Source organism: Alosa alosa, chromosome 2, assembly GCF_017589495.1.
Source record: "Alosa alosa isolate M-15738 ecotype Scorff River chromosome 2, AALO_Geno_1.1, whole genome shotgun sequence".
NCBI lineage: Eukaryota > Metazoa > Chordata > Actinopteri > Clupeiformes > Clupeidae > Alosa > Alosa alosa.
The window spans coordinates 32,660,039-32,686,773 of NC_063190.1; the positions used below are offsets into that span (position 1 = coordinate 32,660,039).

At 40.1% G+C, this 26,735-nt stretch overlaps 1 protein-coding gene across 3 annotated transcripts in view; it reads right to left on the bottom strand.

The window, feature by feature from the left end:
* Positions 1 to 905: 905 nt before the first annotated feature.
* The window catches only part of LOC125289902 (cytokine receptor common subunit gamma-like), a 43,299-nt gene continuing 17,469 nt past the window's right edge, over positions 906 to 26,735 (bottom strand). For 2 of the 3 annotated variants that reach the window (XM_048237034.1, XM_048237025.1), the window contains 8 exons: positions 26,434 to 26,668; positions 14,700 to 14,790; positions 7,311 to 7,483; positions 6,611 to 6,750; positions 5,785 to 5,941; positions 3,007 to 3,115; positions 2,647 to 2,731; positions 906 to 1,511 (listed from right to left, as the gene is read on the bottom strand). In XM_048237034.1, coding sequence (XP_048092991.1) covers positions 1,284 to 1,511; positions 2,647 to 2,731; positions 3,007 to 3,115; positions 5,785 to 5,941; positions 6,611 to 6,750; positions 7,311 to 7,483; positions 14,700 to 14,790; positions 26,434 to 26,518 — 1,068 coding nt within the window. In that variant the 5' untranslated portion in view covers positions 26,519 to 26,668 and the 3' untranslated portion in view covers positions 906 to 1,283. The remainder of the gene's footprint in view (positions 1,512 to 2,646; positions 2,732 to 3,006; positions 3,116 to 5,784; positions 5,942 to 6,610; positions 6,751 to 7,310; positions 7,484 to 14,699; positions 14,791 to 26,433; positions 26,669 to 26,735) is intronic. The other variant, XM_048237040.1, reaches the window with a different exon arrangement.

A 26,735-nucleotide genomic window follows, 5' to 3' on the forward strand; every position in this document is an offset into this window, starting at 1 on the left:
CCACTAGTCAGAATTGTTCCTCAGCAACTTTGAATTTTAACCGTTATGCATTCTAAGCACATTAATATAGAATAAAATGCGGTCTCAGCCGTGCTTTATCGGGAAAATATACGACGGCATCTAACGTGATTCAACCAATCATAATCAAGGACCGGAACTATCCGTTTTATAAATACTTTGCAGTGGTGATTATATAGATTTAACAGACGTTGGAAAGGCCTTTTAATGTGAATGGAACATTCTGCAGCACTCTGAAGAGCTGTGTAATAAAGCAGGGCCTGTTTGATATGTCAGTGCATAGTCTCGTCCAGTGTCATTTAAGCTCACACTATAATTAGGTTGCATCATTGCTGCATGCAAGCATTAGAGCAGCTCCATGATAAGAAACATGTGCACACACATACACACATACACACTCACACACACACACACACACACACACACCTACAAGCTCTGTAGTATGAGACGAGGATTTGCTTTGGTTAAATGCACATTCTGGTTCATTGATTCAAGCAGCATTATGCAGAAGACAACAAGAGTCAAACTTAGAAAGGTCAGACAGACACACACACACACACACACACACACACACACACACACAAAGTGGTACTTCCTGTTAAAATTGCAGTTCAAATCCAATATAAAGTAGGGTAAAAATCAATGTACCTAAAACATGAATTTAACAAATATATTTACATGGAAAAGAATTGCACCTAACATACACACACACATATATTCTCCCTGAGTTTTTTTTTTAAGTATTTTTTTGGCCTTTTTACACCTTTAATGACAGGACAGTGGAGAATGACAGGACAGTGGAGAGTGACAGGACAGTGGAGAATGACAGGAAGTGAATGGGAGAGAGAGTAGGGGTGGGATCAGGAAAAGGACCACGGGCTGAATCGAACCCGGTCAGCCGGGCGTGACAGTGCAGGTGCCCCAGCCAGTTGCGCCACAGCTGGGGCCAATATTCTCCCTGAGTTAACAGATAGGTAAGTACTTTGACGAGTTTGTAGGTTAGGGCAGAGATGGAGGCTGTATGGGGTGTGGTTATGGGGTGTGGTCAGGGTGGAGTTGGAGGTTGTTTGGGGTGTGGTCAGGGTGGAGTTGGAGGTTGTTTGGGTCAGGGTGGAGTTGGAGGTTGTTTGGGGTGTGGTCAGGGTGGAGTTGGAGGTTGCTGATCCAATTCCTCATGATATTTGGGGCATGTTCAGCAGGATCGGCAGATTGGGGATGTTTGGAGCATGTTCACAGTAGCCAGTCTGTGACAGGTTGGGGCGTGTTCAGCAGGATCCATCCGTTGAAGAGGTGGAGCTGTGGGGCAGTGTGGAGAAGGAGGTGGAGGAGGAGGTGGTGGAGGAGGAGGAGGTGGAGGAGGAGGAGAGAGATACCCCACTGTCGCTCTCCACACTGGACTGCCCCACTAGCCGGTACTCCCGCACCGCGTACGGCCGCTCCGTAAACGTGGGCTTGAAGCCCTCCTGCAGCTCTTTGGAGATGCGCAGCCACTTCTGTAACAGTAGAGAGGGGACGTTCAAGAGGCACGGCGTGACACTGGTGCCCCAGTGCAGAAAAGGCTACGCTTAGCATCCACACACACATGTAAACATCCACTCCCATCGTGGCACATTAGATTAATCCACTGCTATTCAGTTACTCACTCATAGAGCACCAACAGCACATGCCATTATCTAAATGCTCCATGCAGACCCTAGAGCCTGAAAACCCCCTGCATCACCATTGAGCAGCAGCAAGCAGTTCTACTATTAGACTCTGAGGAACTAAACTCTTGTTGGGTGGTGTATAGTAAGTATAAGTATATATACTCTTTTGATCCCATGAGGGAGATTTGGTCTCTGCATTTATCCCAATCCGTGAATTAGTGAAACACACTCAGTGAACACACACTAATCCCGACACAGTGAGCTGCCTGCTACAGCGGCGCTCGGGGAGCAGTGAGGGGTTAGGTGCCTTGCTCAAGGGCACTTCAGCCATTCCTACTGGTCGGGGTTCGAACCGGCAACAGCGCTCCGGTTACAAGTCCGGAGCGCTAACCAGTAGGCCACGGCTGCCCCAACGCTGTGTGTTTATAAATGTATGCATGTAAATGCATCAGCAGAACCTTTCCGGTCTGAAAGATGACTTAGCATTAGGAACACTAGTTTCTAGTAATCAGTCAGTGTGTAGCCTAACACAGTGTGAGGGTGGAGTCAGTGTGTAGCCTATCACAATGTGAGGGTGGAGTCAGGAGTCAGTGTGAAGCCTATCACAGCGTGAGGGTGGAGTCAGGAGTCAGTGTGTAGTCTATCACAGTGTGAGGGTGGAGTCAGGAGTCAGTGTGTAGCCTATCACAGTGTGAGGGTGGAGTCAGGAGTCAGTGTGAAGCCTATCACAGCGTGAGGGTGGAGTCAGGAGTCAGTGTGTAGCCTATCACAGCGTGAGGGTGGAGTCAGGACTCAGTGTGTAGCCTATCACAGCGTGAGGGTGGAGTCAGGAGTCAGTGTGTAGCCTATCACAGTGTGAGGGTGGAGTCAGGACTCAGTGTGTAGCCTATCACAGTGTGAGGGTGGAGTCAGGACTCAGTGTGTAGCCTATCACAGTGTGAGGATGTAGTTGAATGGACGATGCCCAAGGAGGGTCACTGACCTCCACGTTTCCGTTGTACGTGTCTATGAGCTCAGTCAAGTTCTTCCCAGGGTTGGGTACCACAGGGATGAGGGTGACCCGCAGTCTAGAGGAGCAAACACACACACACACACACACACACACACACACACACACACACACACCGTCATTATCAACACACATCATTCATTCATTCATTCATCGGTAACAGTCCAGACACACATACAGTACGTACGCATACACACACTCTCTACTCTCTCTCTCTCTCTCTCTCTCTCTCTCTCTCTCTCTCTCTCTCTCTCTCCTCACTCACACACACTCTCAGTCACTCAGTCACACACACACACACACACACACACACACACACACACACACACGTACCTCTCATTGTGAACTAACAGGCATGTGAGCAGGATGAGGATCACTGCAGCTACAGACATGTACAGCATCAAAGACACCCATGACATAGCAGGGGGTGCACGCTTGCTATCTGAGAGAGAGACAGGTAGTGAAACAGAGAGAGAGAGACAGGTAGTGAAACAGAGAGAGAGAGAGACATGTAAAATATCAGACACAATTACAGCGGAACAGAGAGACAGGTAGTGAAACAGAGAGAGAGAGACAAGCAGAGACATGTAAAGAATCAGACACATTCACAGCGGAACATATAAAACAGTTTACCTTAAGCCGACTAATATGCGTCATTATTTGTGTTAAATATCTATGTTAAAAATAGCCTAGACGAATTTCAGAGTATCACAAGTGTTATTGTCTGTCTCGTGGCTTAACGGCAGCACATTGGCACTCTGCGCGCACAACCAGAGTTTGCATCCTCTCTCTCCTTTTCACTTCTGAGTAACAGTAGGCCTACGAGACACAACAATAAGTTTTGACCCTAAATATTTATGCATATAGTTACTCTACATCGAGAGACCATTAGGGACATCAGTTAAAAACAATCGTTTCAAATATAGTTGCACTGCTTTATTTGGTATTTATACATGTCACACTAGTTCACGTGCACATAGTCAGAAGCAAGAGGACAATCTCACGTACAGTAATAAGAGAATAGAACTTACAACGTTCGGACAACAAGTCACCTGCTTTAGCCACTACATCATTATGTGTTGCCCTAAAGAGTCTGTGAAGGTTATAACACTCGGCTATCAAAAGCAAGTCAACACACAAATTAACATCAATAGTAAGAATGAGTCCAGTAGGGGAGTCAGTCTCTGAATGAAAATTAAGCTACAGCATAGATCAATCATTGAGTCACGAGATAAACAACCTCGTCATTTTTGGTTAGGCGTTTGTGACTTTTGGTTAGGCGCTCCGAACACTGAAAACATCACCAACTGGAACTACCAAGGAACGACACAAGTGCAACTGCCCAGGGGCAGTAGTTCAAACGACCAAATTTTGCATCCTTGTTTGCGATTGAGTTGAAACTACCCTCTAGAAACACCAAGTAAGTATAGTATAAGTATACTCTTTTGATCCTGTGAGGGTCTCTGCATTTATCCCAATCCGTGAATCAGTGAAACACATTCAGCACACAGTGAACACACAGTGAGGTGAAGCACACACTGAAAAATGCACCCCTGAGAGAGAGAGAGAGTTAGTGAAATAAATAAACAGACAGTTAGTGAAATGGAGAGATAGTGAAACAGATAGAGAGAGAGAGAGAGAGAGAGTTTGAAACAGAGAGAGATAGTTAGTTAAACGGAGCGAGCGAGATAGAGAAAAAGAGATATAGTGAAACGGAGAAAGAGATAGTGAAATGGAGAGAGATAGTTAGTGAAACGGAGAGAGAGATAGTTAGCAAAAAAAAGAGATAGTTTGAAACGGAGAGAGTTAGTAAGTGAAACGGAGAGTGAGAGAGAATTAGTAAAAGAAGAGAGATAGTGAAACAGAGAGAAAGGAGATAGAGAGATAACAAACGAGACAGAGAGAGATATATTGTATATTTATTGTTGTGTGTTTTCATCTTTCTGTTGCTATCCGTCTGCTATCAGCAAGAATTCAGACTACAAAACTGCTGCACTAGCTAACTGTGTAACGGTAGCCAGCTGGTCCGTAGCTGTGCAGTGCGTACGTTGGTAAAACCTCCCTCCCGACACCTTAAGAGCAGTGCTGGCAAGAAAGCTAGCAGCCTGGGCGTTTAGCTCGATTGCTAGTAAGCTACTTCCGATCCGAGATGCTGCTGTTTGCAGGTTCGGGTATGTGCAGGGGTGAGACAACGCAGGTTACACTAGGTCTAATGGGACTTTGCTTACAGATTGGTGTCAAATCCTGTTCTCACTTAAACCACGCCATGGTCGCCTTCAAGCATGCAAAACAATGCTTTGAAAACATCTGTGTCACAGGAGGAGCAAGGGGGTAGCAACAGAAAAACATCTGTGTCACTGGAGGAGCAAGGGGGTAGCAACAGAAAAGCAAACCAGGTCCGATGGCAGGCTGATGTTATGAAAGTATTCAAATACGGGAAAATGTTCAAATGGGAAGACAGCGGGAAAAAAGTTAAAATATGTGAGAAAAGAGTGTAATTTCCCCTCTGGGGGGATTACAGTAATACAGTTATATATCTATCTATCTAAAGTGCTTGACAAATAAATAGCTAAAGAAACATGGACAAATATGAGATTCAAAGAGTGGTACTATACATGAAGACAGAAGACTCAACAGAGACAACACATGAAGACAATAGAGTGAACACAGAGAGAGAGAGAAGGGGGGGGGGCAGGAGGGTGCCACCTCACCTAATTATTCTTTATTTTTAAATGATTTTACCTTGTGTTTTCTTTTAATGATGATCTTTTTTTTTATATATATTTTTTTTTGTGGGGTTTTTATGCCTTTAATGATAGGACAGTGGAGAATGACAGGAAGTGAGTGGGAGAGAGAGTCGGGGTGGGATCCGGAAAGGACCACGGGGCGGGAATCGAACCCGGGTCATCGGCGTACGGTGCAGGTGCCCCAGCCAGTTGCGCCACAGCTGGGGCCTGATCTTTACCTTTTGAACTATTCTTTGACTATATTACCCTTCTATGCTTTTATTCATTATTATTGTTTGGTTTTGTTTATGTATAGCACACTGAATGACCTCTGTGTATGAAATGCGCTATATAAATAAACTTGACTTGACTTGACTTGACTCACCTGTGCGATTCCCCCACACCACCACAGGGCTCCACTCGCTCCATTCAGACGAGCCACAGCCGTGAATGCGCACCTGCACGCGGAACGTGTGCGTACTGCTGTTGGAGGGGTACTCCATGAGGAAAGACTTCTCTCCAGGACTCAGCTTAGTGGGGCTCTTTGCAAAGAGACGAGGATGATGGGGATAATAGTGTGTCTGTCTGTCTGTCTTAACTGTGTATGTACAGTGCAACCGGAACGTTTTCAGACCCTTTCACGTTTTCCACATTTTGTTATGTTTCAGACGTAATCTTATCGACCCTTGTGGCTTGGTTTTCACTCTGACATACACCATCAACTGTGAGCCCTTATATAGAGATGTGTGTTGTGCCTTTTCTACTAATCTCCAGTGAATTCATTTAGGCACAGGTGGACTCCAGTCAAGTTGTAGAAGCATCTCAAGGACCATTGATAGAAGTAGGAGGCACCAGAGTTCAATTGCAAGCGTCATAACAAAGGGTCTGAATACTTATGTACATGGAATATATTTCAGTCTTTTATTTTTTAAACACCTGCTTTTTTGTGGAGTGTTGGAGTATTGTGTGTAGATTAATGAGAAAAAAAAAAATTGAATCCATTTTAAGATGAGTCTGAAAAATAACAAAATGTGGAAAACTTGAAAGGGTCTGAAAACGTTCTGGTTGCACTGTATGTGTATGTGTGTGTATGTATGTGTGTGTGTGTGTGTGTGTGTGTGTGTGTGTGTGTATTTGTGTGTGTGTGTGTGTGTGTGTGTGTGTGTGTGTGTATTTGTATGTGTGTTTGCATGTATGTGTTTGTCTCCTACCAGCCACTTGTCGTTGAGGCCATACTGAACCCTGCTCTCAATGCATTCGAAGCGCTTGTAGCCGGCGCGGACGTCCCAGCTTAGTGAGAGAGCCTTCTGTCTCCACCGCAGCTTCAAGTTGGTGGGGGGGTTCAGTTTTACTGTGGACAATAACAAGATTCAAGGGATAAAACTGACCACAATTCATTTGAAAGTAATGTGTGTCTGAATGTACAGTTGTGCTCATAAGTTTAGACACCCATGCTAAAGTTGACTAAAAAGAGGAATAAATCATCTTTTGGAAATTGATCTTAATGCTTTAATTAAAACATGAGGGAAAATCCAACCTATAAGGACACCAACTGTCTTTGTGAATGAATAATGTATCGTAAATAAATAAATGTTCTTCCTTAAAATACAGGGGGCATAAATATATACACCCATATGTTAAATTCCCATGGAGGCAGGCAGATTTTTATTTTTAAAGGCCACTTATTTCATGGATCCAGGATACTATGCATCCTGATAAAGTTCGCTTGGCCTTTGGAATTAAAATAGCCACACATCATCACATTCACCATACCTTTGGCATAGGGTACTTTGCATAAAACCATCTCTCAGTGCAAATCAAACCAGCTATTAGACTAACTGAAATAAAACCATGTGTGTGTGTGTGTGTGTGTGTGTGTGTGTGTGTGTGTTTGGGCACGTGTGTGTGTACCTGTGTCCTTGAGTTTGTGTTGCTTGTGGATTGAAAGGTTTCCTGACCGTCTCAGTGACGTCTCAAGCGTTTGGAAGCGCTCAGGCTCGGAATAGGGCAATCTGCAGCCCACCCTCAGGCCCTTATCACCCACCAGGTACTGAGGACACTCCACCAGAGCATAACCTGTATAACTGAGTCACACAATACAAACATCACACCAACACAACATCTCACACCCCACAACACACACCACACCGCACCACATCACACAACACCACACCTCACCTCACCACACAACACAACACAAAACACCACACAACACCACACAACACCACACCACACACAACACCACACAAAACACCACACCACACAACACCACACAAAACACCACACCACACACAACACCACACACAAACACACAACACCACACCACACACCACACAACACCACACAAAACACCACACCACACCACACACAACAACACACAACACCACACCACAAAACACCACACCACACCACACACAACACCACACAACACCACAAAACACAACACTTAAAGTGGACCAACACTGTTAGAAATAAAGTAAAATGCTACTCTTAAAGGTCCAGTATGTAGGAAATAATGGAAAATAAACTGTAACCATTCCAAAATGATCACCATATGTTGTCAGAGAGTAAGGAAACACGATGAATTGAAGTAATGGCTTATTTGACAACATTGCTATAACCAAAAAACCCCGTAAAACCCATGAAAAAAAATGAGTTACGGGGCGGAATCTCTTGGAATTTTCATTTATGTTTTGAACGATTAATTTTAGAATAAAATTAGCGCGTCCTCCTATTTGGGTTGCCAAATTAGCAAAGGCCAATTGTCAACAGCTGTCAGTTGTAGTCATGAACGCCTACGAGAGGCAGGCAAATTTCCAAAATTAAAACAAGAAATATATTAAGTGGACATCGGAGGAGCTTCCTGAGATGGTGACGTCTTCGTCAAATGAAGAATATCAAGTCTGACGCAGAGCTGGCCATATTTCTCCACAACAGGTAGCCTAGGCTAAACTTCATCTGCATCGCTAACTTCAGCTAAATATGTTACGTTGGTTAGAGAGGTATTTTTTGTTTTCACTGTTTCCGTAATGTGTAGCTGGGTCATGGTTGGAGAAACGTTAAAGCAGCTGCAGGTCAACTAACGTTATTAGCTAAGTCTTCATTACATCTGGCAACCCAGAAGAGACTCACGTCTGGTAGTCTTGAGAACGTTCACCAGTGTTTTGATTTTGGCCTACAGAATGTTCGGTAACAATCCTACAAATCGCACCTTTAAATGTACCTTTAAAAAGTATTTGATGGTTCACTATTAAGTTTCATGTAGTTGAAAGAGTGTTGGGATTTCCACCCATTGTTTATTGCAAGACAAAGCATCTGCTTTCATTCATTCACTGAACGTACGCTGTGCTGTAATGAAAACTGTATAGCCAAGTAGCCTGAATTGAGTTAAATTAAATTTGTAGGCTGGAATGCCTTGCGGCAACAATTGTGTTTAAATGAAGTACTGTTTCAGACTCTGGCAAGCTGAGAAGGGGACGACAAGCTACTGGTAGCTTGAGAGCGACGTGTTGGAGACCCACGGTGTAGGACAACTTTTCATTGGCAACAGTATAAAACCAACCAACAATATAAAATATTAAGAAGATTTATTTTTATTGAGTTAAATCGAAACAATGTCTTCTAGTGCTCATGGACTGATAGCCCTACTGGTAGGCAATTACAGTTTTCGCCCATTGCTTACACACTAAAAACTATTTTTTCCGAACAAAACACTGTGTAACCACCGCTTAAACACATGTTCTGCTTTGCACATTTTTGCACACTTATTGCAAAAACACTACACACGGTTTCTTACATTGGACACTTTGTTCAAAAAGGAAATCTCCTGTTATCATTGGGAAAACACTTCCACACAAAAAGCAAGCGCATCTGGTAATTGGTAATACCCACACTCATACCTGAAAACACTTACAGAGAAAACTGAACACCAATCAGTCTGAGGCTTAGCACTACAAATAGACTTCAGGTAAGTTATTGTCTACCAGTTCAAGTGTGTACTTTTACATTGAGTACCCGTTTACAGTTCTGTATTTGCCCCTTTACTTCCCATTTCTAAAACCTATCATATAATTATTTGACCACCAACCACATACCTGCCTCTTTTGCAAGCGATGCAAGGGGCATGCAGAGAAATTGAGGTGGGGTCAGATCAAGACTCAAGAGTGGATTTGGCACATAAGGTGATATGTTTCCTGTTGCCTAGTCCGAGAGAACATCGCCTGCGATGTCGACGAGGACTTGTGGCCAGATCTGAACAGAAGGCAGGATCCATAATCCCCATCCCCCACCCCCACCACACACACACACACACACACACACACAAAAATACAAGAAAATAGCAGCAATTTCTCCAGTAATTGTTTTTTTTTTTTTACTTTTGTTTTATTGCTACATGTTTTATTTGTTTAGAGGATTGCATTGATAACTGTGATTCTATTTTTCTTTATTTTTGTAAGAATGTTTGTTTTTTTGTAAAAACATCTGTTGCAAAAAATGGCAGCTGATTACTGCAGAAATTCTACTTTTGAGTTTGAGAAAATGACAATAAAAATAGAAACACAAAGACTGCAGTGACTTACATACAACACATCAGTGTGTTGATTTGAAAGAGTAGGCTAATTCAAATGGTGCACGTGTGTATGGTTTTGTTGCAATAATTACAGGAGGATTGTTGAGTTTTGATTGCAGTTAGTTTTGGCATAGATGTGAAGTGCTATGTCTTACAGTTTTTCTCAATTGTTTACACACAAAAACTGATACTTGAGACACAATGACCACAATATGTAACTCATGCACCACCCCCCTGAACCAATCCTGCTTTTCACTCAAATTGTTCTAAAACACACTTTTTTCATAACACTACACACAATTCTTTGCATTTGGCACAATTTTCATGAAGAAAATCGGTAACACTTTACTTGACGGGTGAGTTCATAACACATTCATAGCAGCTGTCATAAACTGCACATAAAGCATTCATGACTGTTTCATGAGACATGACTCAACATTCATACCAAACCTTTCATGAATGTGGAAGACAGAACAATGACAACTTGTCAAAATAAAAGTCCAACATCGTATTTATGTAACCTGGATATCATTCATTTAATCTCTCCAGCCTTTGTAAATATTTCATGAATATCTTATGAAGTCTACATCGAATGTCACTTTACTAAACAAGTTATGAAGTATTCGTAATCACTGAGTTTAACGCTGGGAGGTAAACTAGCCTACATTCAGCTAACCCGTATTTGTGTAACCTGGAACGATTGGACATTCCAAGTAGCAAAAGATGAGAAATCATCTGCAAAGGTTACATCATAAAACAAATACATTTTTATGAAACAAAAATTATTTGCTTGACCATGTTCTGTCTTTTTGGCACTGGAGTAGCCCATTGACTCAGATGTGACATGATCAGGTAAGAGGGTTGGACCAAAAACGGCAATGCTGCTTTGCGACTTTGGACTTTTATTTTGACAAGTTCTCGTCGTTCTGTCTTCCACATTCATGAAAGGTTTGGTATGAATGTTGAGTCATGTCTCATGAAACAGTCATGAATGCTTTATGTGCAGTTTATGACAGCTGCTATGAATGTGTTATGAACTCACCCGTCAAGTAAAGTGTTACCAGAAAATCTCTTGTTTTCACAAGGAACACACTGCCATCAAATTCTAATGTTAATTGCCCTACTATGCACACTGATATGGGCAAACACCTGTCACACAGTTTCACAATTAGCAATCAGAGCTTTAGCAAAATGCTTGTAATGTGGATGAGGTGTTGTGGCCAGACCTAAACTGAAGAGAGGATGCAGATTTTTATTTTATTTTTTATATTCTAACTTTACAGCAGCCTACATTATTCTGTTGTTTTGTATGTAGACCACTTCATGTGCAATTTTATGTTGGTTGGGATGTACACTGTGTACATTGATTTGGTGGAAAAAATAAATCAATTATAAATATAATTGTTACAGTGTATTTGTGTGTTCTGAGTATAAAAACAATATTCTCAAATATGTTAAACCACACTTATTTATGTACTGTCTGTAGTAAGTGTAACACTGAACAAAAAAGGCCTAAGTCATTATGATGAAAGGAGAAGTGTTTTCCATTCATCATAGTGTTTTACATTGAGCACATCAGTGTTCAATTGGTTCTTATAAATGTCTATTCATATGATGGTTTGTGTCATTCGAAAACAAAACACCATTTTGAGAAGAAATAACATTGTTTTGAATGTAAAGTTTCCTTTTGCAGGAGAACTGAGGGGTTTTGCTACCCTGGGAATCCAGAGTTCTCGCGGAAGCATTTGCTCAGCGAGAGACTCTGGCATAGCCTGGCGAGCCAGACCCACATTAAAATGTAGGGTCTGGGCACTCACCGTTCGCAGTGCTCAGTCCGAGGGGCGGGATAATCAGTTGTCTTTCAAATTCCCTCTGCACGCAATAGAATATTTGTTTTCAAGTAGCAGGGAATTCAAGCCAAACCGTTGCAACGCTGCCATCAATCATTATGTTAAGCCCACCTAACGACTCTATACACGATTTCATTGGCCTGATTAAGTTTCGATTTCTGGAGCTCACAAGCCAACGGAGAGTTGCTAGACTAGCCCTGGCAGCAAATGTAATTGTGTAAACAATCGAGAAATCGCAAATGTAATTTGCTGCCGCTAGGGGCGCGTCTAGATTTCTAGGCTACCTCTGGCAATGAGTAATGATGCACGTAACTTTTGCCCTTTGCATCACTGGGAACCAATCATATCTGTGTATCTGATATAGGTGGGCCAGAGGCGAGCTAAACAGATGACAGTCGTAGTGTTATCCAATTGCGCCAAAGTCCGGAATCAGTCAGTTAACATTGGTCGTATAGTGTTATCCAATTGCGTGCAGTAAGATTTTCAAATGCATGCTTGATGCCGCCCCTCGAGTTGGGCTATTACATTATTCGTGGCCAAATCCTTAATCTTTCAGAGTTTAATTTTGCAGGAGAATTGAAGGGTTTTGCCCATTGTGTGTGTGTTTTTTTATTTGTGTGTAGAGTTCTCAGAGTATGAGGCATGCTTTCAGAAAATGTGTGTAAACAATCGAGAAACACTGTATTTGGCTGTGTGTAGAATTTTTACATAATGAGGCAAATTCTGCAAAAAGTGTGTAAGCAATAGGCAAAAAACTGTAAGTATATTCAAAACATGCATATTCCTGTAGAAAAACAGTCCAGTAGTAATACTTATAATAAACATGTAAGAATAATTTAAGCATTTAACCTTTTTTACAGATCAAAATGATATAGGCCTAACAGTAACTGCTGTTTTGAATTATGGTTATGTTTAGCCTAATTTAAGAACTTGATGATAAAGAAAACAAACACCATTTTGTGGAATAGTTAATTGTCATATGAAATGTCATATGAAGTGTGACTTGCCAAGAACATTCTCTGGAATAAGTGACGCCACTCTGCCACTCTGATACCGCCCTTGAATTCTGGACGATAATGAGTAGTTAAAATTGACGTTTGTTTATTCAAAGTCCAAAGACAAAGTCTAGTGGCAGTTTATGAACGTATCATTTTGTACGTCATTTTGAATAGGCACTGCATCCGCATTGGTAGTCATGTTGCAAAAACCGAGTAATTTTATGAAAGCAAACCGCATCCAGTCTTTATATTGTTGAGGTCAGACATGATTTAATGTTGTCTTTCGTAGACCTACATATTACACATGTACTGTAAACATCTTAGGCTAGCCTACTCGACATAGCACTTGTATGACTTTCTACCCGTGTGCACTGATTCAGTGCTGCGCTGTGTGACAGGGGGAGGGGCTACAGAGGCTTGAGCAATAAGAGCCAATGTGTGCTTCTTTTAAGAAAATAGGCTATATTACGATAGGCTATAATGGGCTATAATAGGCTATATAACAATATAATAGGCAATATAACAATACAATAGGCTATATAATGATATCTTGGAAACAATGTCTATGAAGGTCACTGTTATAATTAGTCATACATACCTTCATAACACCTTATAATGCGACCACAAGCATGAGAATATTAGTGCACATTTTTACACTTTGCTTAAAGCAAGCAAAGACATGCTACAGTATGTCACATTAAAAATCATCATAAGATATTATTCCATCATTTGAAATCACTGAGTAAAATGCATCAGCACATCAGTGCCCAGGACGTGTAGTTAGGAATAGACAGGGTCGGAGATATAATGCATTATACAATTTCTGGTCCATAATGATATAATCTGGTATAACCATCACTTATAATGCATTAAAGCAACAGTTCATAATTAATTATGAAGATTGTTATAGAGTCTCATGCTTGTTAGTAAAGGATTATAAGTATTGTTATAATGACTTATGGTCGCATTATAAGGTGTTATGAATGCATGCATAACTGATTACTGATATGAACAGTGACCTTCATAGAAAGTGTATTATAATGGCGTATGATCGCACTATAAGGTGTTATGAATGTACAGTATGCATAACTTATTATAACAGTGACCTTCATAGAAAGTGTATTATAATGGCGTACAGTATGGTCGCACTATAAGGTGTTATGAATGTACAGTATGCATAACTTATTATAACAGTGACCTTCATAGAAAGTGTTTTTGCATTTCATATCCAAACAACGTGAAGCTCCGCACTGCACTCCACTTACTCGTGCCCTTAGCAAGACACCTGCCAAGTTTGAAATCAGTCAGACCACACACACACACGCGCACACACACACACGCACACACACACACGCGCACGCCCACGCCCACGCCCACACACATACACACACACGCACACACGCGCACGCACGCACGCCCACGCCCACGCCCACACACACACACACACACACACACATACACACACACGCACACACACACACACACACACACACACACACACACACACAGACACACACACGCACGTTTGATGCACATTAATAATACACACACACACACACATACACACACACACACACACATGCACACATGCACACACACACAGACAGGGAGAGATCTCTCTAGATGTTAAAATGTACTATTATTTACTTGACCCGTTTATGTTTGAGGCATCCACACACAAATACTCACACACAGCAGATGCATAGAGATGTGCATCCTCAACAAATAACTGTTTCATATCCTTTCTGAAAGTGCTTCTAATATAGTAACAAGAACACACACACACACCCACGCAAACACACTCACACTCATACACACACACACTCATACACAAAGGTGTGAACATGCAGCTACATGCACACATCATGTTGACAACTCTTACTTTGCGAAGAGGGTGTAGCTGAGATCAGGAGCTTTGGGTTGGTTCCATGTGCAGTTTATGTAGTCCAGGTTCACAACATAGCAGCTCACCTCTGATATGTGAAAACACACACACACACAGAGAGAGAAATAGAGAGAGAGAGTTACTGTTAGATCGGGCCCAGCTTATCTCAGTATAACCTATTTCTAAAAAGAACACAGCACAGCTATAAATGTTTATTATGTAAACAATCGAGAAACACTGTATTTGGCTGTGTGTAGAATTTTTACATAATGAGGCAAATTCTGCAAAAAAGTGTGTAGCAATAGGCAAAAACTGTAAGTATATTCAAAACATGCATATTCCTGTAGAAAAACAGTCCAGTAGTAATACTTATAATAAACATGTAAGAATAATTTAAGCATTTAACCTTTTTTACAGATCAAAATGATATAGGCCTAACAGTAACTGCTGTTTTGAATTATGGTTATGTTTAGCCTAATTTAAGAACTTGATGATAAAGAAAACAAACACCATTTTGTGGAATAGTTAATTGTCATATGAAATGTCATATGAAGTGTGACTTGCCAAGAACATTCTCTGGAATAAGTGACGTCACGCTCTGCCACTCTGATACCGTCCTTGAATTCTGGACGTATACGTAGTAGTTAAAATTGACGTTTGTTTATTCAAAGTCCAAAGACAAAGTCTAGTGGCAGTTTATGAATGTATCATTTTGTACGTCATTTTGAATAGGCACTGCATCCGCATTGGTAGTCATGTTGCAAAAACCGAATAAGTTTATGAAAGCAAACCGCATCCAGTCTTTATATTGTTGAGGTCAGACATGATTTAATGTTGTCTTTCGTAGACCTACATATTACATATGTACTGTAAACATCTTAGGCTAGCCTACTCGACATAGCACTTGTATGAATGCTATAAAGCTTTATTAATCCAGACACATTACCACTAGTCTTCATCAACAGATGAACATCATTTAGACATCTGTTATTAAATGAACTTTATTTTCAGTTCTATTACTAATAATGTATTACTGTAATTTTAGGACTTTCCAAAGTAACTACTGTAGTAGTGTAAGAGATTACAGTTTCAAAAACTGTAATAATAGAGTAATGTAGTAATATAAGACATTATATTAACATAAATAGGTCCAGGGTAACAGGGTTTGACCAAAAAATGAGTAAATGAGAGGCTAAACTAGATGTACGCAGAGAGGTACAAAATATGACTCCACCCAGTCCTGCACAATTTGTCAATTGCTCTCCGTCTCCTTCTCCACCCCCTACTTGTGTGTGTGTTTGCTAATGAGTGTGTGTGTGCTTAGTGTGTGTTTGTTAATGAATATTAACGTGTGTGTGCATAGTGTGTGTTTGTTAATGTGTGTGTGTTTGTTAATGGGGTGTGTGTTATTGCATTGTGTGTGTTTTGTTAATGAGTTATTATTATTATTATTGTAGTGTGTGTTTGTTAATATTATTATTGTGTGCATAGTGTGTGTTTGTTATGAGTGTTAGTGTGTGTTTGTTAATGTGTGTGTGCATAGTGTGTGTTTGTTAATGGGGTTATTATTGTGCATAGTGTGTGTTTGTTAATGAGTGTGTGTGTTATTGTGTAGTGTGTGTTTGTTAATGTGTGTGTGCATAGTGTGTGTTTGTTAATGAAGTGTGTGTGTTGTGCATAGTGTGTGTTTGTTAATGTATGTGTGTGTGCATAGTGTGTGTTTGTTAATGAGTGTGTTATGTGTGCATAGTGTGTGTTTTGTTAATGAGTGTGTGTGTTACATAGTGTGTGTTTGTTAATGAACATAGTGTGTGTTTGTTATAATTAGTGTGTGTTTGTTAATGAGTGTGGTGTTATTATACATAGTGTGTGTTTGTTAATGAGTGTGTGTGCATAGTGTGTGTTTGTTAATGAGTGTGTGTGTGTGCATAGTGTGTGTTTGTTAATGAGTGTGTGTGTGTACATAGTGTGTGTTTGTTAATGAGTGTGTGTGCATAGTGTGTGTTTGTTAATGAGTGTGTGTGTGTGAATAGTGTGTGTTTGTTAATGAGTGTGTGTGTGCATAGTGTGTGTTTGTTAATGAGTGTGTGTGTGCATAGTGTGTGTTTGTTTGTTAATGAGTGTGTGTGTGTGTGCATGTGTGTTTGTTAATGAGTGTGTGTGCATAGTGTGTGTTTGTTAATGAGTGTGTGTGTGTGCATAGTGTGTGTTTGTTAATGAGTGTGTGTGCATAGTGTGTGTTTGTTAATGAGTGTGTGTGTAGTGTGTGTTTGTTAATGAGTGTGTGTATAGTGTGTGTTTGTTTGTTAATGAGTGTGTGTGTGTGCATAGTGTGTGTTTGTTAATGAGTGTGTGTGTACATAGTGTGTGTTTGTTAATGAGTGTGTGTGCATAGTGTGTGTTTGTTTTGTTGAATAGTGTGTGTTTGTTAATGTGTGTGTGTGTACATAGTGTGTGTTTGTTAATGAGTGTGTGTGCATAGTGTGTGTTTGTTAATGAGTGTGTGTGTGCATGGTGTGTGTTTGTTAATGAGTGTGTGTGTGCATAGTGTGTGTTTGTTAATGAGTGTGTGTGTGCATAGTGTGTGTTTGTTAATGAGTGTGTGTGCATAGTGTGTGTTTGTTAATGATAGTGTTATGTTTGTTGTTGCATAGTGTGTGTGCATAGTGTGTGTGTTTGTTAATGAGTGTGTGTGCATAGTGTGTGTTTGTTAATGAGTGTGTGTGTGCATAGTGTGTGTTTGTTAATGAGTGTGTGTGTGTATAGTGTGTGTTTGTTAATGAGTGTGTATGCATAGTGTGTGTTTGTTAATGAGTGTGTGTTTGCCAAGGTGTGTGTTTGTTAATGAGTGTGTGTAACATGGTATTGTGTTTTGTTAATGGAATTATTGTGTGTGCATAGTGTGTGTTTGTTAATGAGTGTTTGTTAATGAGTGTGTGTGCATAGTGTGTGTTTGTTAATGAGTGTGTGTGCATAGTGTGTGTTTGTTAATGAGTGTGTGTGTGTGCATGGTGTGTGTTTGTTAATAGTGTGTGTGTAGTGTGTGTTTGTTAATGAGTATTATGTACATGACGTTATTGTGTTTGTTAATGGAATTAGTATTATTGCATTGTGTGTTTGTTAATGAGTGTGTGTGCATAGTATGTGTTTGTTTTAATGAGTTGTGTTTGTTAATGAATTATGTGTGTTTTACATTGTGTGTTTGTTAAAGTGTGTGTGTGTGTGCATAGTGTGTGTTTGTTAATAGGTGTGTGTGTACATAGTGTGTGTTTGTTAATGAGTGTTATTATTACATAGTGTGTGTTTGTTAATAGTGTGTGTGTGTGCATAGTGTGTGTTTGTTAATGAGTGTGTGTGCATAGTGTGTGTTTGTTAATGAGGTGTGTGTGTGTGCATAGTGTGTGTTTGTTAATAGGTGTGTGTAATGTGCATAGTGTGTTTGTTAATAATGAGTGTGTGTGCGCATAGTGTGTGTTTTGTTAATGAGTGTGTGATACGCATAGTGTGTGTTTGTTAATGAGTGTATTATTGTTGTGCATAGTGTGTGTTTATTTAATGAGTGTGTGTGTATAGTGTAATTTTGTTAATGAGGTGTGTGTATTACATAGTGTGTGTTTGTTAATGAGTGTGTGTGTGTGCATAGTGTGTGTTTGTTAATGAGTGTGTGTGTACATAGTGTGTGTTTGTAAATGAGTATTATTATTACATAAGTGTAATGTTTGTTAATAAGGGGTAATGTGTGTGTGCATAGTGTGTGTTTGTTAATGAGTGTGTGCATAGTGTGTGTTTGTTAATAGTGTGTGTGTGCATAGTGTGTGTTTGTTAATGTGTGTGTGTGCATAGTGTGTGTTTGTTAATGAGTGTGTGTGTGCATAGTGTGTGTGTTTGTTAATGAGTGTGTGTGTTAGCGCAGGTATTGTTTTTACCAGTATGTGTTGTGTATTGCATGGTGTGTGTTTGTTAATGAGTGTGTGTGCATAGTGTGTGTGTTTGTTAATGAGTGTGTGTGTGCATAGTGTGTGTTTGTTAATGAGTGTGTGTGTGCATAGTGTGTGTTTGTTAATGAGTGTGTGTGTGATTGCATAGTGTGTTTTGTTAATGGGGTGTGTGTGCATAGTGTGTGTTGTTAATGAGTGTGTGTTTAGTGTGTGTGTTTTGTTAATAGTGTGTGTGTGTGCATAGTGTGTGTTTGTTAATGAGTGTGTGTGTGCATAGTGTGTGTTTGTTAATGAGTGTGTGTGTGTGCATAGTGTGTGTTTGTTAATGAGTGTGTGTGCATAGTGTGTGTTTGTTAATGAGTGTGTGTGTGCATAGTGTGTGTTTGTTAATGAGTGTGTGTGTATAGTGTGTGTTTGTTAATGAGTGTGTGTGTGCATAGTGTGTGTTTGTTAATGAGTGTGTGTAGTGTGTGTTTGTTAATGAGTGTGTGTGTGCATAGTGTGTGTTTGTTAATGAGTGTGTGTGTGTGCATAGTGTGTGTTTGTTAATGAGTGTGTGTGTGTGCATAGTGTGTGTTTGTTAATGAGTGTGTGTGCATAGTGTGTGTGCATAGTGTGTGTTTGTTAATGAGTGTGTGTGTGTGCATAGTGTGTGTTTGTTAATGAGTGTGTGTGTGTGCATAGTGTGTGTTTGTTAATGAGTGTGTGTGTTGTGCATAGTGTGTGTTTGTTAATGAAAAGTGTGTATGTATTATTATTGTGCATAGTGTGTGTTTTGTTAATGAGTGTTAATGAGTGTGCATGAAGTGTGTGTTTATTAATAAAATGTGTGTTACGCATAGTGTGTGTTTGTTAATAGAGTGTGTGTGTGTGTGCATGGTGTGTGTTTTGTTAATGGTGTGTATTACATAGTGTGTGTTTTGTTAATGAGCAGAGTGTGTGTGTGTAGATAGTGTGTGTTTGTGTTAATGAGTGTGTGTGTGTACATAGGTATTGTGTTTGTTAATAGAGTGTGTGTGCATAGTGTGTGTTTGTTAATAGAGTGTATTATTATTGCATAGTGTTGTGTTTGTTAATGATGTTAATGAGTGTGTGTTTGTTAATGAGTGTGTGTGTGTGTGCATAGTGTGTGTTTGTTAATGAGTGTGTGTGTGCATAGTGTGTGTTTGTTAATGAGTGTGTGCATAGTGTGTGTTTGTTAATGAGTGTGTGTGTGTGCATAGTGTGTGTTTGTTAATGAGTGTGTGTGTGCATAGTGTGTGTTTGTTAATGAGGTGTGTGTGCATAGTGTGTGTTTGTTAATGAGTGTGTGTGTGCATAGTGTGTGTTTGTTAATGAGTGTGTGTGTGTGCATAGTGTGTGTTTGTTAATGAGTGTGTGTGTGTACATAGTGTGTGTTTGTAAATGAGTGTGTGTGCATAGTGTGTGTTTGTTAATGAGTGTGTGTGTGTGCATGGTGTGTGTTTGTTAATGAGTGTGTGTGCATAGTGTGTGTTTGTTAATGAGTGTGTGTATTGCATAGTAATGTGTTTGTTAATGAGTGTGTATTGCATAGTGTGTGTGTTTATTAATGAGTGTGTGTGTGCATAGTGTGTGTTTGTTAATGAGGTGTGTGTTACATAATTAATGTGTTTGACTAATGAAGTGTGTGTGTACATAGTGTGTGTTTGTAAATGAGTGTGTGTGTGCATAGTGTGTGTTTGTTAATGAGCATGGTGTGTGTTTGTTAATGAGTGTGTTATGCATAGTGTGTGTTTGTTAATGAGTGTGTGTGTGTGCATAGTGTGTGTTTGTTAATGAGTGTGTGTTGCATAGTGTGTGTTTGTTAATGAGTGTGTGTGTGTGCATAGTGTGTGTTTGTTAATGAGTGTGTGTGTGTGCATAGTGTGTGTTTGCTAATGAGTGTGTATGCATAGTGTGTGTTTGTTAATGAGTGTGTGTGTGTGCATGGTGTGTGTTTGTTAATGAGTGTGTGTGCATAGTGTGTGTTTGTTAATGAGTGTGTGTGTGTGCATAGTGTGTGTTTGTTAATGAGTGTGTGTGCATAGTGTGTGTTTGTTAATGAGTGTGTGTGCATAGTGTGTGTTTGTTAATGAGTGTGTGTGTGCATAGTGTGTGTTTGTTAATGAGTGTGTGTGTGCATAATGTGTGTTTGTTAATGAGTGTGTGTGCATAGTGTGTGTTTGTTAATGAGTGTGTGTGTGCATAGTGTGTGTTTGTTAATGAGTGTGTGTGTGCATAGTGTGTGTTTGTTAATGAGTGTGTGTGCATGCATAGTGTGTGTTTGTTAATGTGTGTGTGTGTTATTGCATAGTGTGTGTTTGTTAATGTGTGTGTGTGTGCATAGTGTGTGTTTGTTAATGAGTGTGTGTGTGTGCATAGTGTGTGTTTGTTAATGATTGTGTGTGCATAGTGTGTGTTTGTTAATTAGTGTGTGTGTGCATAGTGTGTGTTTGTTAATGAGTGTGTGTGTGTGTTTGTAAATGAGTGTGTGTGCATAGTGTGTGTTTGTAAATGAGTGTGTGTGTGCATAGTTTGTGTTTGTAAATGAGTGTGTGTGCATAGTGTGTGTTTTTAAATGAGTGTGTGTGTGCATAGTGTGTGTTTGTAAATGAGTGTGTGTGCATAGTGTGTGTTTGTAAATGAGTGTATAAGTATATATACTTTTTTTGATCCCGTGAGGGAAATTTGGTCTCTGCATTTAACCCAATCGGTGAATTAGTGAAACACAAACAGCGAACACACAGTGAGGTGAATCACACACTAATCCCGGTGCAGTGAGCTGCCTGCTTCAACAGCGGCGCTCGGGGAGCAGTGAGGGGTTAGGTGCCTTGCTCAAGGACACTTCAGCCGCGGCCCACTGGTCGGGGCTCGAACCGGCAACCCTCCGGTTACAAGTCCAGAGTGCTAACCAGTGAGCCACGGCTGCCCCTTCACTATGCACACACTGTGTGTGTGCATAGTGTGTGTTTGTAAATGACTGTGTGTGTGTGTGTGTATGTGTGTGTTTGTAAATGTGTGTGTGTGTGTGTGTGTGTGTGTTTGTAAATGAGTGTGTGTGCATAGTATGTGTTTGTAAATGAGTGTGTGTGCATAGTGTGTGTTTGTTTTTGTGTATGTGGGGGCATTATTGTGAGGGCATTATTGGTCAGTTATTTAGACTTGTTGTTTAAAGAAATCCAACACAGTAGACAGGAGAGAGAAATCAGGCAGTTGAGGAGAAAGAATAAGGAGAGAAGAATTAGAATAGGAATAGAATAGAGAATAGAAGATAGATAGAGAGATAGAGATAGAGATAGATAGATAGATAGATAGATAGATAGATAGATAGATAGTTAGATAGATAGATAGTTAGATAGATAGATAGATAGATAGATAGATAGATAGATAGATAGATAGTCTTGCATAGGCCTATATAGGCTACTTTACTCTTCTATAAATGAGCCTTAGGTCTAATAGGCTGAAGTGTGATTTATGCTATAGGCCTAATGTATGAAATTGTATCAATTTGTTTCTGCAAAATTCAAGTATCAAACTCAGCTTTGTGGGTGGATCTTGGGCGCTGTTGCTAATTTACTGAAAAATTGTGGTGCTTGTCAAAACCTTAGCACAGTTGGAATAATGCTTAGGCTGATGTTAAAGCGCACACAATGTTTAAAGCCATACACGACGGTAAATTGGAACAAAACTAAAGGTTACTTTAGCCTTTATAGGACTGTATAAAGTTGTCCAAATGAATAGGTCGTAATGTTGTTGTAAAGATATTGCATGTACAGTAGATGCTGTCTGCATGCCATTGTAGGCAAGAAAGAGGCAGAAGATTTTGAGACTTTAAGAGGCATAATCAGTTTTGAATGTGATAAAGGAGCGAGCATTAGTTTGAGTTCACATTTTCAGCAAAGAATAGTTATTTGTCAAGTGATTTATTATTAAATTATTTTATATATATATATATATATATATATATATATATATATATATATATATATATATATATATATATATATATATAAATGGGGCATATTGTCTCAGCCAGGTTAGATAGCAAGTAAAATGTCTTCACAAACACAAAACGTACAGTATATGTTTTCCTTTCATTTCTTATCGTATTACGGAACACATTTTTGGTTGTTCGTTAAAACTTCTCTTAATGTGAAAAAAAGTGTATTCATATAATATGTAATTTGCCACCTCTGTAAACACTCCGAACTCCTCATATGTAATAGTTATGTGTACCGTGTGCAGTCATTGAAAATAAATTATTTTTTATGTTCTTCACAGAAAATGAGCCCAGGCCAATGAGTTTGAGTTAGAAGAGAAAATAAATAGCATATTTTTTCTTTTAAATAAAGAAATAAACTATTTTGAGAGGTGGATAAACTCTCATAAGAGGTGGATAAACTCTATTTCTGAAATTCCAGAGGTGGATAAACTGCATTTACTTGCGTTTAGCCTCCACTTAGTCCCTGGGTGCCATCTTGTTCAACATCAGAGCATGATCTCACTGTATGCTATTCTGTATGAATGGGTAATAATCCCACACTCTCCAAACTCTTGTGGAGAGCCTTCCCTAAAGAGTGAAAGCTGTTATACCCTATAATTTATAGCTATTCTATGTCGATAGATTTAGACTGGGATGTGATGTCATAATGTTCCTGTAGGTGTAGTGGCCTAGCCTGACGAGCCAGACCCACATCAAGATATAGGGTCTGGGGACTCACCATTAGCCGTTATGCACACGAGGATAATCGGTTGTCTTTCAAATTCCCTCTGCTTGCGCAATAGGATAGCGCTACAACTCATGAGTCCCATGCCTTTTCCCACCAGCGGAGCTAGTTGGCTAGTTCAAACTTTTGCCAACTAAAAAAAAAGCTTAACTCATGTCACACTGTTTGCCAACATCAACATCCATCTTCTTTGTTTTCAAGTAGCAGGGAATTCACGCAGCACCGTTGCAACTCTGCCATCAATCATTATGTTAAGCCCGCTTACCGACTCTATACACGATGTGATTGGCCTTATCGAAGTTTAATTTGTCCAGCTCGCAAGCCAACGGGGAGTTGCTAGACAAATTACATCTGCTGCCGCTAGGGTGCGTCTAGATTTCTAGGCTAGTATGAGGGCAGCCGTGGCCTACTGGTTAGCGCTTTGGACTTGTAACCGGAGGGTTGCCAGTTCGAACCCTGACCAGTAGGCGCGGCTGAAGTGCCCTTGAGCAAGGCACCTAACCCCTCACTGCTTCCCGCTGTTGTTGCAGGAAGCTCACTGCGCCGGGATTAGTGTGTGCTTCACCTCACTGTGTGTTCACTGTGTGCTGAGTGTGTTTCACTAATTCACGGATTGGGATAAATGCAGAGACCAAATTTCCCTCACGGGATCAAAAGAGTATACTGTATACTTACTTACTTTAGTAGTGGTCAGCTGTCCCAATACTTTTGTTCATGTAGTGTATGCGTGTATTATATTAGGTTAGGGATATAATAAAAAGGGGTTGCAAAAAGTAACATAGTAAAATAGTAATTGAACTAGTAATGTAATTAATTAGTTTTGATATCAAAATAAGTAAAGTAATATTATTAGTTCTTTATCTACATATTTGTACTACTTAATTCATTGTTGTCAATTGAGAGAGACAGAAAGAGAGTTGAGCAGTGAAATTTGCAAGGACTTTTATTTCAAAACTAGATTAAAGAGTAATTGAAATTGGGAGAAATATATTTATATATATACTGTATACATATATATATATATATATATATATATATATATATATATATATATATATATATAGAGAGAGAGAGAGAGAGAGACAAAAAAGAAAGTGAAAGAAGAAAGAGTGAGAGAAACTGGGAGAGATGAAGTGAGAATGAATGGAGAGAAAAGAAAAGGTTCCTTTTAAGTTCCTGTATGGAAGTGAGAACAGGTTGCACTCCAGGTGCTTGATTGCCCTATTATGACGTCACAATAAGTCTGTGGCAGAAATGTCTCAGTATTTATTTAATGTCTCAAAAAGTATAAATCGCACACAAATGAGAAGTCATAGCTGAAAAGTTGATGGAAGATCTACGCGTCAAAGTTTGAACGAAGTTTCTACATTAAGCGGTTCAAGTTAAATTATACCCTGGAAGAATTATAAGAAGAAGAAACCACCGAATAACAATACATTGCAGTGTTTTGCATGCATGACATTCCTCTGCTCTGATTGCATTCCTCTGCCTTTTGTCTGTGAGATCCAAAGACACAAGCCATCCGATCAGCTCTGACCATGAGACAGACCACACGCCACACATGCCTTTTTCCTCACGCAAACGTCTAACGTCTTTGTTCCCTCCTAATGTCACCATTTAATTTGTCCCACTGACAATTGATAGGAACATTAACAGATCCTAACTTGAATCCTAACTCCTAAACGTGAAGGGCTGCTGGCTAGTTAAAGTTAAAGTTGAGTAATAGTTAGCAGATGCGACACAGGCTTGGGGAACCTGGAGACGCGACACAGGCTTGGGGAACCTGGAGACGCGACACAGGCTTGGGGAACCTGGAGACGCAACACAGGCTTGGGGAACCTGGAGACGCGACACAGGCTTGGGGAACCTGGGTCGACCCATTGACAATCGTGACACGCAGGCGTGGTGGAGGGTATTGGGTTTTTTTCAGGAACTCTGTTGAATAGCTTGACATTGGTTCTGTCATAAAACACACACAGACACACACACACACACATACACTTATGTATAGGCTACCGTGGTTGCCATTTCTGAGGAAATGACAAAATGAGGAAATAACCATGGTGATATCCATGTGCCATGACAATAAATGTTTTCATGCATGCAGTGTGTGGTACTAATGTTTCCAAGAAGCAGAGCAAACATGCAAATGTTACACACCCACTTTACTAAATAATAATAATAATAATAAAAACACAACTTGTTAAGCTTTGCCTTAATATCTGGACTTATTCCTAGCACAATTTGTGTTCACATCATTATTGTTACGGTTGCAATGTATTCATCCCTAATCAATGCCATTAGATAGAATAATACGAAAAAGGGAAAGGCTATGTAATACTATTAAACAAAACTTATATAAAAATAAAAACAAATATAAACATAAAAAAAATCTAAACAGATATAAACATATCACTTTGCATATTTGTATATCACCCTCATATGTGGTAATGAATTTGTATATGGGACATTTGGTCCTCCTCAATGTTGACTATAAGGCAAGGGCCTTGGACTGAGGTCATCCTTGAAGAGGATGTTTGAGGGACACTCTGAGAGGGAGACATGGTTGGGACTTGAAGAAAAAGACAAAACAATTTAGGTAATAGTCTCTTAGGTCTCTTGCTTACCAATAAAAAGACCAAAAAATCCTCTCCCATCAAACACCTGCTAAAACCTAGCAGTGAGTCTGTTTCTTCACTCTAATCTAACAGTGTGAAAGCCAGACCTATGTGACAGAACTAATCATGCAGTTGTTTGAATAAGCAGCTGATGGCAGTATAAGTCTTCTCATCACCCTTGGCTGAGTAGGCATCAGTTTCTATTAAACAACGCGGGCATGACACTCTATAAGACTAGCAGAAAAAAAGTGTTTCGTTTTCAGAGAAACTGTGAGGTTTGGGTTCTTTGGAAAAAGAACCAGTAGTGAAGTGTCATTGACGAGACGAAGAGGCAGGACGTGGAGGAAGTGGAGGAAAGACCCAGGACTTCCTGTAAGCAAATCAACCCTCAGAGTCTCTCAAGAGACGCACAAAACTTCTACATTTACACCTGACCTGAGTGACGTACCTGGCGCACCTGTCGGCGGAGCGGATGCACACACACTCCAGGGCAGGACAAGCAGGAGATGGAGTAACGGGAGCATCCTGGTCATCTGCCGTGCGCTCTCCGCTCGTCGTCCTGCACGCTCGTCAGCTCGCTAGCTCTTCAGGGTGTTTAACTGCTCTTACTCTCTGCCTTCTCTCGCCTTTTGTTCTGCGCAGCGCTGTGGTGCGTGTTTGCGGGTAGATGGTTTCCTGTGTTGCTAGGAAACCGGTAAGTGCAGCGAAATGAAAGAGTTAGTGGGCTACGCATTATAAATGTCAAAGGTC